We start from the raw sequence: 19,987 nt of genomic DNA, 5'->3' as shown, positions 1-19,987 counted from the left end.
ATTGAAGGAACAATACCTCATCTTCCGTCTGGGCACCCCCTACCCTCCAACCAGGTGGCATCTGGTTTCCATTAAATCTTCTCCCCCTCCCCCGCATTCCCCTTGTTGCTTTTCTCTCAGCTCTATCTCTCTTTACCCTCTGTCTCCTTTTACAGAGCCATAATTAATTCACACCTCTCCGTTTATCATCTGCAATGAACACCTTTTGTTGATCTGGACCAGGGCTTCCCAAACTTTTTAACTCCTAGAATCTTTTTAGCGAGCACTTGGAAATCGCAGAACCCCAATTGCCATTTACAGTTTAAAAAACCTGGTACATACACAAACATATAAATAAATAAATGTAAAGTATATACAAGCATATAAAAAAGTAACTCACCAGTACCGGATTAATTTCCACCCGGGCCCAAGGCTGATCTTTAGTAAGGCCCCACCCCTGATCTTGCCTCACCACAGGGCTGGCTAATCCTGCCACCCCATACTCCCCGCCATGGCCCAGGCTGCTTCTGCCGCACCTCACTCCCTGCTTAGGAAGTGAACGAGGGTTGAGGGAGGGAGGAAGTTCAAATTTTAAAAATATGGTCAGCCTCGCACCAAAAGAAATCTGAGTCTCATTGGTTGAAAATGGTGACTTGAGGCCTGAAGGCCTGACATCTGCGCTGCTGAGGTCAGGCCTTAGGATGCCATTTTGTTTTGTTATTGTCGAGGCAACTGTTTAGATACGCAGGTAAAAAGTAATTTAAATTAAATAAAAATAGTTTTTAGCATTAGTACCCATTTCTTCATTTCTTCCATGGAACCCCTGTGCCTTTCCGCAGAACCTAGTTTGGGTAACACTAGTCTGGACTCTTTCTCCCCCCCGGCCAGCCTTCAGTCTCTATTCTTGCTCCTTCCTGTTCTTTGCTTATTCCTTGAAAAAGGGGTCAGACGTGAAAACGTTGGTAATCTATCTTTACCTTCTATGGCTGCTGCGAGACCAGCTGAGTTCTTCCAATGTTTCTGTGCACTTTTACTACAATCACAGTGTCTGTTGACTGTCATGTTTTACTGCTTTTGCAATATGTTTTGGTAATTGTCTTGTTGTAGGATGAAGCACTGTCCAATGAGTTTGGAGGCATTTTCTCGAACTTGAGCAGATAAGGTGTTTCTATACACTTCCGAGTTCATTTTGCTACTGCCATCAGCAGTTATGTCATCCTTTTCAATCTTTTTTTTATTGGGTTTTAATAATAAATACAGTTCCATGAAGAAAAGGGAATGAAACTGAAAATACAATATCACATGTCTGTATAAAAAAATATATATATCAACATAAAACTTCAAACAGTTTAAAGTCGGTCCCCCCTCCACTGCACTGGGTAAAGGCAGAAAATACATCAAAAATATTGTGAAAAACACCTAACCTACTCAGTTTTAAAAAAAAAAAGAATACTAACAAAAATAATTTGAGCAGTTTATCCTGAAGGTTACGTTTTGTAGCTTTTGATTCATACCATGAATCACATGGAAAACATTTACATCAAATGAAAATAAGACATAAAAGATCGCCATGTATCTTCACATTTCACCGATGAGTCAAATACATGAATCTATTATTTTCTAAACTTAAACAGGACATTATGTGAGAAAACCACTGAAACACTGTTCGAGGTCTAGCATCTTTCCATTTGAATAAGATGGCTCTTCTCGCCAACAATGTAAAGAAGGCCACAACCCGTTGCGCCAAGACAGTAAAACTCCCTATGTCTGGATCAATAACCCCAAAAAGACCAGTTATTGGATTGGGTCATACATAGTTCCACCTGAAATACAATCAAAAAGATACTAAAAATTTATTTTCAATAGATTTCTAAGGATGGACAAGACCAAAACGTGTGTCAATGTCACAATATCAGATTTGCATCTGTCACAAGTAGGGTTAATATTAGAAAAGATACAAGTCAGTTTATCTTTGGACATGTGAACATGATGCACCACTTTAAATTGCATTAATGAATGTTGGGCAAATATTGAAGATGTATTCACCAGTTTAAGAATCTTGTCCCATAGATCCTCCAATAAGGGTCTTGCAAATTCCAATTCTTAAACCTTTTTAATCTCATCGTGAAGTACTGAACGTAATTTCAATAATCTATCATATATAATTTCAATTAATCTTTTCTGAGCAGGATTCAATTGAAAAATATTATCAACTAAATCTGGTAGAAATACAAATGGAAAGACTGGTAATATGGTATTTAAGTATCTAAAAACATGAATATTTGGTAAGTTGTATTTACTTGCCAGCTGTTCAAAAGACATTAAACAACCTTCCTTAAATAAATTTGCAGAATAAATAATACCTTTGATTTTCCATATAGAGAAAGATTGATCAATTATTGATGGTCAAAAAAAATTATGAGAGATTGCACTAGATAAAACAAAGTTTATTTTAACTTAAAAGATTTCCTAAATTAGAACCAGATTCACAATTTATGTTTGAGTATTGGATTAGATATATCCTTATTGATCTTGTAAAAAACTAAATGGAAGCAGTTACATCATTATTGAAGATAAGTGCACCAGTACCTGTGCCAACAATATGTGCCCAGGTCAAAACACCCCCACCACCATCTTTCACAGATGAGGTGGATTCTTTGGATCTTGGGAAGTTCCTTTATGCCTCCACACTTTGCTCTTGCCATCTCTGTGATGCAGTATAGGTTAATCTTGGTCTCATCTATCCAAAATACCTTTTTCCAGAATTATGCAGGCTCTTAAATACTTCTTTGCAAACTGTAATCTGGCCATCCTGTTTCTATGGCTAACTATTGGTTTGCATCTTGCAGTGTGGCCTCTGTATTTCAGTTCATGGAGTGTTCTGTAGACAGTCGTCATTTATGTTTTTTTAGATATACTTTGCATGATTTTACCGGTCTGAAGAATGTCTGACATCTGGGCATTGGTCGTTCTCACACAAACGACCAGAACTCCAGATCTCAGTTTCCTTATGCGAGTTTAGACAGCATACTGGAAGTGCGGTAAGTAAAGAGACGGGATTTGCAACGCCACGGTGGAGATTCCTATTCATTAGCCTATTGTTCACGAAATGACTGCAGGTGTTCTGGGAAATGGACAAGTGGTCTTGGAGGTAAAATGTCAAAACGGGAATGGCACCCTCATTCCCGTTCTGAGCTTTTTACACAACATGCGTTCCGGGAAAATGGGAATAATTTCCTGGAAGGCAGCGGCTGTATAAAAAAACATAATTGACACATCCACACCTGCTTCCTGAAGAGTGTTTCTGATCAGTCAGATAGGCGTTTGGGGATCTTAGCTCATTACAATGGAGGTCTTCCTTGGCCTACCAGATCCTTTGCAATTACTGAGCTCACCAGTGCATTCTTTTGATTTTGGTCATCGTAAGGTTTGAGTGACATCTCTTACAGTTTTATTCTTGTTTTTCAGCCTCATAATGGGTTTTTTGATTTTCATTAGCATAAAAATGGTCTCTACAATCTCTAAAGGTGATCAATAGCTTAGAAGCAAGCCGAGCTCTCTTCTATGTCCAAGCAATGAAGCAATTAAACATATCTGAGTACTCACAAACACCCTGTGAATCAAATGTCCCAAACGGTGCCTTGAAATGAGGGGACTATGTATAAAGCATGCTGTAATTTCGACATGGTCAAACTAAAATGTACACAAATAACCTTGAATAAAATTTGGAATGTGCACTTTAATTACATGTGAATCATTTGATTGCATATTAACAATTGTGGAGCATAGGAGTGAATAAGGGGGAAAAAAGTGTCTTTGTTCCAAATATTATGGAGGGCACAGTAAAAGAAGAGCAGTGGATATCTATCTAATCACTGAGAAGGAATATTAGTCTGTTGTAGAATGATATAATATCACAGCAGACTAATTTGAAATGTTGGGTTTGAGCTGGCTAGTTAGCTAGATATGTTCATTGTCCTATTTTCCCTGCAACGCTGGAAATTTCCAATTATTAATTTTTAAACAAAGAACAGTAGAGCATATATAGGCCCTTCAGCCCATGATGTTGTGCTGATCTATGTAAAGCTATTCCACATCAATTTCACCCTTCCCTCCCTCACAGCCTATAACCCTCCCATTTTATCTTGCATCCATGTGCCTGACGAAGTCTTTTACATGTCTGCATTATACCATCCTCTACCATCACCCTCAGAAATGCATTCACACCAATTTCTGTGTAAAAAAAAAAACCTTACCTCTGATGTCTTCCCTGAACTTTCTTCCACTCTTAAACAGATTCCCTCTGGTATTAGCCATTGCTAACCCTGAGAAAAAGGAGCTGGTTGTCCACCCTATCTGAGCCTATTGATATCTTATACACCTCTATTATGTCTTCTCTCGTCCTTTTTTGAAATCTCCTTCTGCCACATTCCAGGCCAAACATTGAGGATCATCTTGCCTCCGAAGTTTTATGTGAGTTACCTTGTTTCATCTGGTTATCGACACTCCTGCAATTGGAATCTTGTAGTCATGCGCCACAGAAACTGGTCCATGAGTGTGTCCATACTAACCCTGCATCTATCCACGTTAATCCCATTACCAGCACTTTGACTCTGTTGCTCATCTAAATACTACTTAAATGTTTATCTCCTAAAGTAACAGAGAGAGAGAGAAGCCTGTGCTGCATCAGAAATTGCTGCAGACTTCAGTTTGTCAGAGTGCAAACTATAATTGCTTGGTTTATTGCCTTCTCTTTTGGAGCAGGTGTTTACTCAACGTGGAAAGATTTAAGGTGATGTGGGCAGTTTCAGGAGGAAATTCCAGAGCTCGGGTCCTCTATAGTTTCTGGATGGAGAAGTTGAGGACAGTGGAGATTGGAACTGCACAAGATGATGGAATTGAAGGATCTGAGATCTCAGAGCTACAGATAGTTTGGGGGATGTATGGACACTTGGTCTCTGAGCATTTTTTTCTTGAAAGGGGTGCTGGACTCTTTGTGTGCCTCTATGGGCAAACAAAAGAACACAAATTTTGTGTATTTGGGAACATGACAATAAAGGAGCCTTGTTGGGCTCGAAGGGATTTGGAAGATGGGAAAGGGGACATTATGGAGGAGTTTGATCACAAGGTGATTTGAAGATCAATACTTTGCAGTTAAGTTGCAACCTGATGAATACCAAAAAGTGAGCTGGTAGATATTTTAAAATAAAGCAGTGGTTCTCAACCTTTTTCATTCCACTCACATACCACTTTAAGTATTCCCTATGCCATCGGTGCTCTGTGATTAGTAAGGTGGTATGTGGGTGGAAAGAAAAAGTTTCAAAACCACTGTTTGAATCGTACCTAATTGACTCGTTATGTGCAGGGTTTCATAACTCCAAAGGAAATGGGCCAATGAAAACTTTTCTCAAGTAAAATATTTCAGTAACAATTGGGTCTGAGCAGTGATTCTCAACCTTCCCTTTCCACTCACGTACAACCTTGAGCAATCCCTTACTAATCACAGAGCACCAATGGCATAGGGATTACTTAAAGTGGTGCGTGAGTGGAAAGAAAAAGGTTGAGAACCTCTGCATTAAATAGATGATTTACTGTGGGGCTGGAGTGTTGACCTGCTAGTTCACACTGAAAGTAGCCACAGTATGAGAGACAAAATGAACCAGTTTCCGATTAACCAAGTGATTGATATGATGGGAATACAAAATGTAGATTCCTAATTTAAATAACAAAATAACCATCTGATTAAAAACAATCTCTACTTGCAAAAAATCGTATCTTAGATTATGTTGGCAGTTGTGGTCAGGTGGATTGCTTTGGCTAATGTTGCCAGGCCAGGTGGGAAAATAAAAGCCAAGCCATTCAGATCAAGACGAGCATTTTTCTAAAGTTTGTCAGTCTTTGTCAGTCAGCTGGCTGTTTGATCATAGTTCATGTTTTGAATTATTTATAAACTCATCACATGTACAGTTCAAATTGGGGTTGTTTCTGGAGATAGACTTAATAAACACTGCAAAAATCCTTATACAAGTTCTGTCACAATTGTAACTTATTCAATTTTTTACAATAGGAAGAGAATTAGCAACTGCTATGATGTGATGCTTTATTCTTGCTACCATACCTTACTCTTCATCAGTTAAAGTCAGTCTTACATTCCTTCTGAAGATGCTGAGAGCATAGGATAAAATCATTTGCCGATGCAATGATATGTGTACAGCCCGAGATCCAACGTGTGTGTGTGTACTTTGTCTCTGCCAGAGTCTCTGATTAGCTTACAGAACCATTGAGGTTTAAGATTTTAGGGAGGCCATTCAACCCATCTCATTATGATGGCCAAAAATAGAGTTTCTCAGGTTGATCCCCTTTCCCTGAGGACAGTCTGAAGGCCTGTTGGTTAGTGTTTTGGATGCACCTTCAGAAACTTCTAAGGGTTGATGCATTCCTCCCTTCATTACCCTTTCAAGGCAGTGAGTTCCAGATCCACACCACTCGAGGGATGAAGAGAAACCCTCAGTTCCTTTTTAATCCTACCTAAATTTTATGTCCTTTCATTGACCTCTCTTCTAAGGGGTGTAGACTCTTTATATTTGTGCTAAATTGCCCTCCCATAAATGTATGCACCTCATATGCTACTTCCATTTCTTGCCTGTTTGTGCACTTACCTAATTATTTTCTCATTAAACATGTCCACCCTAAATTCAATCCAACTCACTGACCGAGTAAATTGAATGTGTTTCTTCATACGGCTTTTGAGAGCTCTATCAATTTATGCTGTTTACATTTACTCAAATGTCTCTGCCGGATCATGTACAAAGATTCCCACCCCATAAAAAAGATCTGAATTAATATTCAAGTTTAACTGTGACACATTAAAAAAGACAAAAATATCAATAAAATGTCCTTTGTAAACTAAAATCTTCTCTTCTGTTAGTTACATTTAATTATGGTTACCAAAATGGATGCTGAGGAATTAGATTGCAACAATTAATAGACTGGTTTTAATTTGATGTTGAATAATTACTTGGAGGACATTTGGTTGAGTTCCACAATCAAGCCTTTAAAGAAAATGAAGGTTTATGGAATTAATGGTAAATTAGGTGAATTGAAAATTGTTTTGGCATTATAAACAGTGAAGCACGCAGATTAATGAGATTGGAATCAGACCTGCTGCATGGAGCAATTATAAGTAATGCCTAAGACTAATTATAAATTTGCTGAAAATGATCTCTTTGACCTGTGAGTCATAAAAAAGATCCGCTCATTTCTCCAGATCCTTCAAGTGCCTGGGCTTTGTTGTGAAAGGTGGAATTTCTCAGGTATAAACTCAAGTAATCCATATTCCATTAACAAAGGTGGAAAACCAAATTGAAGCTTCCCACACAGCTGAGTTGTTGGCAACATGTACCTCGAGGGCATTGATTCTGTGGTGGATGACTTATCGGTTGCATTTAGCACACAGTGTGCAGTTCAAACTGCTAAACAAAATGTATTCATCGGAAGCATTGCAGGCAAGGTTACAAGGTTAATAGAGTTCTGTAGTTTGAACTGAATGTTTTGTTTGAGAATGCAAAGGTTGAAATACCTGGAGACATTTTGTTTTTAAGAGGTGTGCCTGATTTGAGAATGATTTACGAAATATGTTCTTTAACTGAGAAGGTGCCCGGAGAGTCTGAACCAAAGGTATATATGTATTCTTCAAGCTCAGTATTTGGGTGACAATTCCTATTGCAATATTAAAAAAAATTGTTAGCAAAGTTGAGAAATGAATTCAAATGATGTTCAGAAATGAGGGGTGTAATAGTGACCAGAGCAATTCTGTGCATGAATTGAAGCCTTTTGTTGTGCAGGGTGTGAGATTTGACTTAGTCGAGTTAAAGTTTGCTTATTGGGTGAACTCTACAAAATGTGCCATAGATTACAGACTTCTAGCTGCACCAAACCTTACTGATTGTTCTTTTTCATTCTCCACTTTAAATGCAAACGTTAATAAAAGCTCTGTCCTGTTAATTACCGCACCTTTAAATTAGCCCTGCTCCCACTGCCAGGGGAGGCACTTTTCCAGCCTGAAACCTCTTGGGTGATGGATGACATTCTGACTGTGAAGGGCAGATAAGAAAGGATGCCTGAAGAGCAGATTGTTGTCTGCTTGGCGAAGTGAACAATGGCTTTGTGTGCAGATGTTGTAAACGCAGCCGATGTCATTTTTGATAGTGGAAGCAGTTTAACGAACCATAGGATTTTATCTTTCATTGAGCACAAATATTCAGGTTTGTTTCTTGCTCGTGAATGTTGCATTTTCCAGCTGAGTAGATCAAAAGTTGATTGGTGTTGATGTCTGTCCAAAAGCATTTTTTTTAAAACAGGAATTTGAATTGTAGAGTTAAGAGAGTTCTGCCACACAGAAATAACCTGTGATGCAAACCCAAGTCCCTGCTGACCTCGTTTTATTTATTTTTTATTTAGACATACAGCATGGTAACAGGCCCTTTCAGCCCAATTACACCCATTTGACCTGTAACTCCCGGTACGTTTTAACGGAGGAAGGAAACCAGAGCACTCAGACACAGGCACAGGAAGAATATGCAAACTCCTTACAGGCAGTGCCAGATCTGAACCCTGGTTCCTGGCGCTGTAACAGCATTGTGCTAACCATGCCACCCTGCTATACGAGCCGTGCCCATCCAATTTGGTCTCCATAGCCTGCACTTGACCCATATCCCTCTAATGCTTTGCTGTCAAAAAAAATTAATCAGTTTTAATATTTTATTTTCCAAAGAATCGCCCAAATAATTTATCGGGATCAGATCCTTGGCTCTTCTCTCCCTATCATTTTCATCTTCAATCCATTGCTACTTTCAGAGGAGATATCAATCTTGCTAGAGCAGGGCTGCAGTAACTGACCAACCAGTCCATAACCTAAATGAATTCAGAACACTTAGAGGAGAGAGGGATTAAATGACAGGAAGGAATGTGGCTCAAGTTGAAGAGTTAGGGTGTTTGGGAGAGGACGGGGTCTTTGGGTGGTAATGGACAAGTACAGAAGCAAAAGAAGGGTCTCATGCAAGTGTTCTTCTCTTGGCACCAGAAGGTTTGTGCTGATGTAGTATTTGAAGAGACGAGTGTCTTGGAATAAATTTAATAGTTACATGCTTTCTGCGAAGCTTAATTTTATTTCCTTGTTCCATGTGGTTTTCATTTCTGTCAGGAAGTAGATTCAAACAACATTGTATCATCATAATTCCAATATTTAAAAAGGCAGAAATAATTCTAATGTCATCATACGAGTCAGGGAAGTTGACGGGCACCCTCATTGTGAGGAGAACGAGCAGCCATTGACTGAGGAGCTGGGAACTGGGAGAATAATGGGAGTGGGGGAATTAGGAGATCAGCAGGAACAGAGAACAGGAGAGGGGGGGAAGGAGGTGGTGAGAAAAGTGAGGGGTGGGAGACGAGTGATCTGGGAGGAGAGCAGGGGGGAGAAAAGTTGGGGTAGAGGTGGGGGGGCATGGGGATAGGGATGATGCATGTTTGGAAGAGGGGTGAGAGAAAAGAGGGGCAGTTAGAGTGCATCTTTGGTTTGTGGATAAGTTAATGCTTGTGTGTGCAAATGATGTACTGTTTAAAACCATGCACCAGAGCCTGGACTCTTGAGTGTCTTGGATCTCCTGGCCATTGGACTAGAAGTCTTACTATGGCCACCTAATGTTAAAAGAATGCGCACATCCATATGTTCCACTCCACACCTCAATGGAAACAAGTGATCCTTGCAAGAGAAAAACTAACTGCCTTGGAACAAGTTGGATATTTGATGCTAATTTCTTGGAGGCACCTATGCGGAAAAGTGCGGACTGTGTAAGATGAAGGGACGCTACTGCAGTAGCCAGTCTGTGCACAATGATTATAATTCACCTTATATATTTCATTTGAAGTATCTCTTGCTCCGACGATTAATGTTGGAGAAGATAGTATGGAAATATTTAATAGACTTCAGGTGTACTGTAATGCTTTTCATCCCCTTGTGCAAACCACAGGTCTTTCAAAAGGAAGAGATTGAACCGCTTCAAGCTGTGCTGCAGGAGGTTAATCGTCTTGGCCAAGGATTGATCCAGAGTGTGGCAAAAAATACCAATATCCAGAAGTTGGAACATGACCTTGAAGAAGCAAACACACGATGGAACACTCTCACAAAAAAGGTCGGCTCTCTTTATCTATCCCCTTCACCTCTGGTTCTATGGTTGCTGTTTCAAGGTTCCACTCTGGTTAATTTGGAATGCTTAATCTGTTGAACAGGTTGCGGAGCGAGCTGCCAAGCTGCAGGAAGCCCTGCTGCACTGTGGCAGGTTTCAGGATGCGCTCGAATCATTGCTCAGCTGGTTAACAGACACTGAGGAACTTGTTGCCAACCAAAAGCCACCTTCAGCTGAGTTCAAAGTAGTAAAGGCTCAGATTCAAGAACAAAAGGTAATTCAGGAGGGCAAAACAAAACTGGATTGGTGCAAGATCATTGCTAGATTTTGGCATTTTTAATATGAATTGAGTTGTTTATTGTCACATGATTGTCACTGTGCCATCCAGTCAAGTCAACTCATACTTAAGCACAACAAGTAGGGCAATAATAAAACACAAGTGTGTAGTGCTACAGTATACCAAAGGGTGTGTATTATTGAATTATTTTCAACTTTGAGACAAGGTCATCCACTTTGATGAGGGACATCTCTTAACCTCTGTTGCTTTGTTTCTGGAAAGTAACAGAGTTGATACTTGCAGAAGTTGTCAATTGGCTGGAATGCAGGGACAAGGGTCCACATCTTGAAGCCTGTGCTGGGGATGGGTGGGGTGAGGGGAGCACATTGGAAGTGGGGGAAGGAGTCTGCAGAAGGTTTTGAACATTACATCACCACTGGGGAAGACAACCAGGACCAAGGTCTTGGGGAGCGAGCATTTGCAGTGGCAATCCCAGAGCGGCGATCCCACGTTGCAGTAAGTGCTCACAGTTGTTCCTCTTGAAACATATGGTTCTTGTTCTGTGAGTGGATGAGTGAGAGAGATGTGTGTGTTCTGTATGGACAAATATATGTGCACCACAAAAGACAGCTTGAATTAAGTAGAATGGGGAGGAGGTGTGTGTCTACAACGAGAGAAAGTGAACAGCAGCTTACACATGGATGGGGAGCACCGCTTTTTATGCGGGTCAAAGTGTGTAGAGTGCAATTTACGCACGCTGGGAGTGTGGGGGACATTTTACACAGGTTAGAATGTGTAAAGGGAATTTACGCAGGTTAGAGGGCAGTTTGCGTATGTCGGAGTGTGCAATTTTTGCTGGTCATAGTTGATGCGTAAAAGGATGTAGAAGAGGTCTTTTTGACTGCGGTGTAAGGATTATTTCTTTGAACCCACATGTATGTTTGCTGCTCAGTTCACAGGGATGAAATTAGTTTGTGACTGTAATTTGTCCTCTGACCAGCTAAGATGAATGCAGGAAACACACATACCTGTGAATTGTGAATGAGAGCCCTGTGCTCAAAGCTGGGTGTGATGGGTGTGGCTCAAACGATCAGCTATCCTGCCCACCAATTGGCCAATGACCAATTCACTGGAGTGGGTTCTGATTGCAGTTATCTACAGCATTCACAGGAGTTGGCGTGAAACACTGAATAAAAAAGTGATTAGCTTGCATCCCTTTCCCAATGGAGTTGACGTTCTGGGCTACTTCTAGCACGTGCGCAGCTGACTCAGTGAGGCGTCTTTTGATGAAGTATTGCAGTTGTAAATGTTAAAGCTTAATTTGGCCAAATGTAACTGAGTCAGCTACAGGGTCCTGTGAAATCAAGCTTTGTGTTGAGTTGGCAAATCTCGTTTGGGGTAAGAATTTGCAGAACCGTCGCTTCTGCTTACCTGGTTGAGGAAGGGATGAAAATAAACCTTGTCAGCAGTCGCTGTGTGCCTTCTGGCACCACCGGGGAGTCCTATAGGAAAGTTCGCATCAGCCATGTACTTTGTGGATAGGAAGAGCTAAAACATTTTATAACTGCAGGTGCTGATTTGTTCTTATCAGTGATCTGCTTTCTTTCAGGAGTATATTGTTCAAAGAAAGCAAAGCTGCAGGGACTCAGTGGGTCAGGCAGCATCTGTGGGTAGAAATGGTCAGTCAACATTTTAGGTCGAGACTCAAGTGGGAAGGGAAATTAGCAGCCTCATAAAGGGAGGAGTGCTTTGGAGGGGCCAAGGGATGAAGGGATACTGGGCAGAAGGAGGAAATGGGGAAGGGAGGAGACCTCTTGGAGGGGTGGGAATGCATAGGGAGTTGAGAGAAGAGTGAGAACAGGAACCAGTGAAGGACAGATGGAAACTGGATAGGGGTCACCTAACATTGGAAAATCAGTGTTCATGCCATTGGGTTTAAAGCTGTTCAGGCAGAATATGGCGTATTCTTCAAGTCCAGGTTTAACCTGACCCTGGTATTGGATAAGGCTGAGGGGGGGGACATGGTGGAAATGGTGAGGGAATTAAAATGCTGGTAATTGGGAATTCCAGCTTGAACTAGTTGTTGCTGATTGGTTACTGGATGATTTTTGTAATGTGGGAAGTAATGTCATAAATTCACATCATTAGCGAGAATGGTAGTGCTCCGTCACACTTAGTTATCAATATCTATGTTTATAAACAGAACAAGTTTCCTAGGTGTAGATGGGTTACTCGATGTGTGGCTAAGGAGTTGGTGCAGGTGGGACCTGTACAAGAGGGATGGGTGTACATGAGACAAACCTTAATCCTCACAGGGCGGTTTGCTGGAATGATGGGGGAGGGAGGGAGACAAAAAGGGACTGGTGAATGAGACTGAGGGGCTGAAGTGTGGTTATTTTAAAGCAAGGAGGATTGTGGATAAGGCAGATGAACAGATCCTGGGCTGATACTTGGGATTATGATGCTGCGGCCTTCAGAGAGGTCTGGCTAGTCAGTTCGGGTGGGCAGCTCAATGATCCTGGGTTTTGTTGTTTTAGATGGGATAGAGAGGGATGTGTGTTGTATTGCCAATCAGGGAGAGTGTCACAGCTGCAGATAGTGTGGATGTAAAGGTGGGATCTTCCACTGAGAGTGAGGTAGAGATCAGTACATTCATTCTGATGGTGTTATATGCATTTCTCAGAGGTGAAGGAATAGAACTGTAGACAGATTATGGAAAGTTGTAAAAGCAACAGGATAATTAAAGTGAGAGATTTTAATTTCCCCAACATTAGTGCTAGAGGTGTAGATGGGGCAGAAAGTTTAAGAGCCTGAAGGAGAGTTTCTTGAAGCAACGTGTAGATAGCCCCACCAGGAAGGGGGCCAAGCTAGACCTTGTAAAGGGATGTGAGCTTGGCCAAATGATGGCGTTTTAATTGGGGAGCATTTTTGGGACTAGCAATCATACATCCTTTAGTTTCATTGTAGTCATTTGAACCTTTAGAGAAAATTATGACAGAATTAGATGGGAGCAGGGGGAATAAACTGGGAGCCATTGTTGTCAGGCTGCCTCATAAACTGACACGTGGAATGTGTTTAAGGACCAGTTAATTGGATTCCAGGATTGGCGTGTTCCAGGAAGCAAGGAAGGACAGAGAGGGCAAAGTAAGATGATGAGAGAGCTCAAAATGGAAAAAGATACCTACGTAAGGTTTAGGAAGCTACATTCAGACAGAGGTCTGGAGGATCATAAGGATTTCAGGAAATGACTCAAACAGGGCATTAGAAGGGGTAAAAGGGCCATGTGAAGTCCTTGGAGAGCAGGATTAAAGAGAATCCCATACATTTTGTAGTGTGTTTCAAAATAATAGGATGAGTCCACTCAAGGACACAGGAGAGAATTTATGCTTGGAGTCAGGGGAACTGTGTGATGTATTAAATGTAGTTTGCATCAATATTTACCAAGGAGAAGGATATGAAAGAGAGTGATATAGAGCATAATGTGGAGAATGTTCATTTGAGATCAAAAAGGTGCTGCTGAACCTTTTGATTAGCATTAAGGTGAACATGTCCCCAGACCTGATGGTTATTGAAAGAGGCAAGTGAGGAGATTACTGAGGCCTTGACAAAGATGCTTACATTGCTAGCAACAGGAGAGGTTCCAGAGGACTGGAGAGCTGTCTATGTTCAGGAAGGGAAATGGGGATAATCCTGAGAAGTATAAACACAAGTTTTTATACATCAGTGGTATGAAAACTTGGTCAAGATACTTGGATAGGATTTAACGTACATTTGGAAAATTAACATTTTTTTGTGAGGGGCGGGTCATGTCTTGCCACTTTGACATTCTTGAGGAGGTGAAAAAGATGGTTGATGAGGGTAGGGCAGTGCATGTTGTACACATGGACTTTATTAAGGTGTTTGACAAGGTCCCTCATGTCAGTTATTCAGAAGGCGCAGATGTGTAGGATCCATGGTGAGTTAATGGCTTGGTTATGTAGATTTGTGGTGGAAGGGTGTATATCTGGCTGGAGATCCATGACCTTTGGTGTTCTGCAGGGATTGGTTTTGATCAGGAAATTGACTTTCACTCTTTGTTCCAATGAAGCTTCTCCAACATCTACTCGATGACCGCAAAGCGACAGTGGAGATGATCAAGCGGGAAGGGGAGAAGATCGCCGAGTCGGCTGATTCCGCAGACCATGACAGGACTCTGAACCAGTTGCAAGGCCTGAGTCGGAGATGGAATTCCCTTTTGACCAAGGCAGAAAGCAGGTACGACCTAAAAATACGGGAGGATGCTACGCAGCCCTTTCACAATTGAGAATGTTCACGTTTGTTTGTCCGTGAGATCTCCTTCCGCTCTGCTGAGCTGAATCCCTCCGGCCACCCGTTGTTTGTGCAAGGTTCCAGCATCTCGTTTTCATGTTTCAGTGGGAGAATCAGGGCAGAATTGATTGGCAATGGAGAGTGAACACGTCACCCAGAAATAAATTGAGGCATAGGATTGCTGAGATTTCTCTCTGAGTACGAGTAGATTCAATGAGCTGACTGCATCCCCTCCATTCTATGTGAAATAATATACCCCACACCTTTTTAAGAATTGCACTTGATCCATTTCGGTTTGTTAGTTTGAAAGGTTTTAGATTATAAAACATTGGATATGCTAAGAGGATATAATCACAATTGTTCTTGATGTTAAGGGGAAAGCTCTGTATTCTGTAATATTATTCGGATATCCTGTCAGAAATGCTGTTTTCTTTTCACTTAATTGCCAAACCGTACATCCTATCTGTGATCACACAACCCATAAACAGTGCACTTCTCCATTCATGATTCCATCTATTGTCATGTATACAAAATCCACAAAAATCTTTCCTTTGTTTGCCCTGTAGAGGCACATAAAGAGGCACTGTTGGCACAGCAGGTGATGAGAGATGAATGGATTCTTCTGTCTCTGCCTCTCTCATAAATCGTGGAGACTGAAAACCAGGAGGGCATTCCTCAATCCCCAAGACAGTTCCAGCATTCACTGAGACAGTATTATCTTGATTCTAGATCTCCCTGGCTAAGGTTGCTTTGATCACTCTGTCATTATCCCAGGGAGTTTCCCACAAAGCATTTTGTTTGAGAAGTACTCTAATACCATTAGAACAATACAACTCAGGAACAGTCCCTTCAGCCTGCAATGTCTCGGCCAGACATGATACCCAAGTTAAGCAGTCAGCTGCTGGTACGTGACCCATGCCCCCTTCTCCCCAGTACATCCATGTATTTACCTGGAAGCCTCTTAAAAAGCTACTGTGGTATTTGCTTCAACCACTTCCACTGGCAGACTGTTCTAGGCCACTCCCACTCTCTGCGTTTTTATAAAAAACATTTGTCCCAAACATCTCCTTTAAACTCTTCCCACCCTCCCCCTCCTCAAAACTACAACCAACAATTCAAGCGGAGCGTATATCAAGATTCTCTGGGAGAAGACTAAATATTTCAACAAAGTACTCGAGGTGCTCAGTGAAAATTATATTCAATTATTTCCAAAGGCTTTGAGTTTTGGATATGTCCCAAGCCCTAGCCATTTCCCAACCAACATCACTACATCATCCATTCACCATCTTGTTACTGTAATGGAAGCTTGCTGTGCTCCAGTATTGCAAGAACACAAGAAGGCATTCGACCCGCTGCCTCGTTGCTCACTCCAAAGGCAGGAACTCCTTTTCCCTGCAATTTTTTTCCCAATTGACCCATCCATTAGCTGGCTTTGTTTCTATATTTGAGGTCATTTGCAGAGGATAATGAGGATTGAAGGTGTGTGGAAATTCGAGCACCTGAAGGAAACAGTCGCGGCCACAGAAGGAGCATGCAGAGTCCTTCCCTCTCGAGATCAGCATTGAAACCTGGCCCTTGGTGCTGTGAGGCAGCAGCACTACCTGCCGCGCTACCATGCCACCCACAGGTCACCATTGTCAGAAACTAGGCATTTTCTGAACTTCCAGAATGCTGTCTTTGCCTGTAAAGCCTTTTGGGGCAACCTGCAATTGTGAAAGATGCTTTACAAACAAACGCTTGTCTTCCCTCTCGGCAGACAGAGGCAGCTCGAGGCCTTATTGGTTGTGGCTCAGCAGTTCCACGACACTGTGGAGCCCCTGATGGACTGGATCTCTGCTGCTGAGAAGAAGGTTGCAAACTCTGAGCCTATTGGAACTCAAACAGCCAGATTGCAAGAGCAGATTACCCAGCACAAGGTGAATATGTATCTAGCTGAAGAATTATACTTTTTGTTCACTTTATCTTATGTTATTACATTTTTAGTATTTTGTTAATGTATTTTTTGTTTCCATTTTTCACCATTTATATTTCTTTTTCGGCTTGTCTGATTTGTTTATACACCTTGCGTAGGCTACGGAAGATGATGTCATCAGTCATGGTAAACAGTTGCACCAGGCTATTAGCATTGGTCAGTCCTTAAAGACTTTGAGTTGCAGAGACGATAAAGACATTGTCCAGGGAAAGCTGGATTCTGCCCAAACTCGGTACATTGAGATCCAGGACAGGTGCAGCCGCAAAGCTGCCCTGATGCAGCAGGCGCTCTCCAATGCCTGGATCTTTGGGGAAGATGAAGTTGAGGTTCTGAACTGGTTGGCTGAAATGCAAGACAAACTTGACAATGTAGCTGTTCAAGACTGCAATCCTGAGCGCCTCCAGAAACAGCATTTGGACCACCGGGTACCTCTTTCATTATGCTTTTTATTTAACTTCTGCACATTTTTACCTTTCCTTTCAATATAATTTTCCTTCTATGTACTTTTCTTTGGCTCTGCTGTTTTGTCATTTCATTACATTTCTGGCAGAGTTTCTGTTTCCACTGAGTTTTGTTGATCCAGCCTTTTCTGTGATACAGAGTCTTCATGAGGACATCCTGCTCCGGAAGCAGCAAGTGGACCAGGCCATCCAGAACGGGCTGGCTCTACTGAAGCAGACAACAGGTGAGCATTCAGAATGTGCAGTGAAATGATCCTCCTGCAAGTCTCTCTATTTCCCTATCCCTACTGTCTTCTGTCCTCCAGCTCCCCACCCTCTTCCCTTCCCTCTCCATTCATAGAGCTACGCCCTCCTCTATCACTTCATTTTTTCCCCTCTTCTACCCTCCCACCAGTATCCACCAATGATCTCTTACCTGTTAAGCCTGTACTCCTCCCCGTCTCTTCCTGCATCCTCTCCTCTGCTTTCTCCCCCCGCCCACCTTTTTATTCAGGTGCCCATCTGCTTTTTGCTCATACCTGGATAAAGGGCCCAGGCCCGAAATGTTTATTTAATTAGATATTCAACACTGTAACAGTCCATTTCGGCCCACGAATCCGTGCTGTCCAATTACACCTGATTGACCTACACCCCCTGGTTCGTTTTTGAACGGTGGAAGGAAATCCACACAGACATGGGGAGAACGTATAAACTCCTTACAGACAGCATGGGATTCGAACCCCTGTCCTGATCGCTGGCGCTGTAAAGGCATTGGGCTAACCGCTATGCTAACTGTGCCGCCCTTCACTTCCTGCACATGCTGCATGTCCTGCTGAGTTTCTCTAGCACTTATGTGTGATCCTCTCCTTCTCCCCTTCTGTCTGGTGCTGGTGCTTTGGACAGAGACTTTACTTTATGGACGTATGCCTCTTTTGCTCCCTTTGTGAATTCCTGGCAAACTTCCATGTAGATTGCAGAGGACTGATAGTAATGGGTCAAAGATACTACACACTATCATCAGGAAGGAGGTTCAGGAGCACCAAAATCAGGACTGCCAGGCTGGGAAATAACTTCTTCCCGCAGGCTGTGAGATTGATGAAAAGTTTTGCTATCTATAGATGTACTGTGCATTTTGTGTGTATGTGCGTGTGTGTGTGCGTGCGTGCGTGTGTGGGCGCGTGCGCCCACACACCATGGTCCAGAGAAATACTGTTTCGTCTGGTTGGAGATGTACAGTCAGATGATAATAAACTTGAACTTGAAGATTATTGAACTGGTAGAGATGTCCTTTGAATCCTACCTGTTTAAATGCATAGTAACACATCCAACCTAAAGCATAAAAATAATGTACGAGTGCCAAATACAGAGGCGTTGACCAACTGTCTGGTCAGGGTGATCGGCGTTAGGGAGTCTCAAAAGAAGAGACCACAGGGCAAAAGGTTGTATCCAAGAGTTTAAGAGCTGAACACACTATTTTCATTTCTGGAGAGCTGTGAAAATTGGGGACATGCAGGTGAGCAGATCTCAGAGGGCCCTGCAGTTAGAGGTAGTTGCACAGGTGGGTAGAGGGAGGATGAAAACCTTAACTCACATTGGGAGTGATGAAGGTCAGTGAGCACAGTAGTGATAACTGGGGACCTGGTGGAACTTGAGTCACAGACAATAAAGCTTTGGATTTTAGAAACTCAAAGGTGACTTATACTGATCGGATGGTATTATTGGAGAGACAGGGAGGGTTATTGTGCACTGTTGCTTTGCAGCTTTACCTTGAGAGAAGCAGAAAAAAACACCTTCAAAAGAATTAATGCTTTGGGGTGTTGTGAGATTGTAAAATATGTCATTTGAATGCATTTCTTCCTTCCCTCCAGATAGAAGTTACAAACTGCATTGTCCAAGCCAAAATTGTGTTAGGAAGCTAGCAAATTAAGGCAAATCGATTTCCAAGAGAATGTGAAATAATTTGATCCTTGTCTTTTGTCTGGATACAAATTACAGAATACTTAGGATATCTTTATTGCCTTTGTAGGGGATGAAGTTATAATAATTCAGGAAAGGCTCGATAGCATAAAAGCTCGCTACGCTGAGATTACCACAACCAGTGGTAAAGTGCTGAAGACTTTGGAACAGGCCCTGCAACTTGCGACCAAGTTTCAGTCTGCTCACGAGGTGTTATCGGCCTGGCTCAATAAAGTGGAGGCCGAACTGGCCACGTGTGCATCTGAGATGCTTGCAGGGGAACAGCTAGCCCAAGCTCAGGAAAAACAACAGGTGAGTTTTTTTGTGTGTGCATTCAGCTGCCTGTATTTTTATGTATGTACGTGTATTCTTTGGCTTGGCTTCGCGGACGAAGATTTATGGAGGGGGTAAAAAGTCCACGTCAGCTGCAGGCTCGTTTGTGGCTGACCAGTCCGATGCGGGACAGGCAGACACGATTGCAGCGGTTGCAAGGGAAAATTGGTTGGTTGGGGTTGGGTGTTGAGTTTTTCCTCCTTTGCCTTTTGTCAGTGAGGTGGGCTCTGCGGTCTTCTTCAAAGGAGGCTGCTGCCCGCCAAACTGTGAGGCGCCAAGATGCACGGTTTGAGGCGTTATCAGCCCACTGGCGGTGGTCAATGTGGCAGGCACCAAGAGATTTCTTTAGGCAGTCCTTGTACCTTTTCTTTGGTGCACCTCTGTCACGGTGGCCAGTGGAGAGCTCGCCATATAATACGATCTTGGGAAGGCGATGGTCCTCCATTCTGGAGACGTGACCCATCCAGCGCAGCTGGATCTTCAGCAGCGTGGACTCGATGCTGTCGACCTCTGCCATCTTCGCTAGGATTCTACTAAA

The 19,987-nt window shown here is 42.2% G+C and overlaps 1 protein-coding gene across 18 annotated transcripts in view; it reads left to right on the top strand.

The window, feature by feature from the left end:
- The window catches only part of dst (dystonin), a 570,552-nt gene that overhangs the window by 453,091 nt on the left and 97,474 nt on the right, over nucleotides 1–19,987 (top strand). For 14 of the 18 annotated variants that reach the window (XM_069886058.1, XM_069886061.1, XM_069886063.1 and 11 more), the window contains 7 exons: nucleotides 10,008–10,169; nucleotides 10,267–10,437; nucleotides 14,528–14,694; nucleotides 16,505–16,664; nucleotides 16,819–17,145; nucleotides 17,321–17,405; nucleotides 19,187–19,428. In XM_069886058.1, coding sequence (XP_069742159.1) covers nucleotides 10,008–10,169; nucleotides 10,267–10,437; nucleotides 14,528–14,694; nucleotides 16,505–16,664; nucleotides 16,819–17,145; nucleotides 17,321–17,405; nucleotides 19,187–19,428 — 1,314 coding nt within the window. The remainder of the gene's footprint in view (nucleotides 1–10,007; nucleotides 10,170–10,266; nucleotides 10,438–14,527; nucleotides 14,695–16,504; nucleotides 16,665–16,818; nucleotides 17,146–17,320; nucleotides 17,406–19,186; nucleotides 19,429–19,987) is intronic. The other 4 variants (XM_069886062.1, XM_069886059.1, XM_069886054.1 and 1 more) reach the window with 1 other exon arrangement.

Source organism: Narcine bancroftii, chromosome 6 (genome assembly GCF_036971445.1).
Source record: "Narcine bancroftii isolate sNarBan1 chromosome 6, sNarBan1.hap1, whole genome shotgun sequence".
NCBI classification, from domain to species: domain Eukaryota; kingdom Metazoa; phylum Chordata; class Chondrichthyes; order Torpediniformes; family Narcinidae; genus Narcine; species Narcine bancroftii.
The sequence above is the reverse complement of the archived record's forward strand: the minus strand, read 5'-3'. Positions and strand labels throughout refer to the sequence as shown.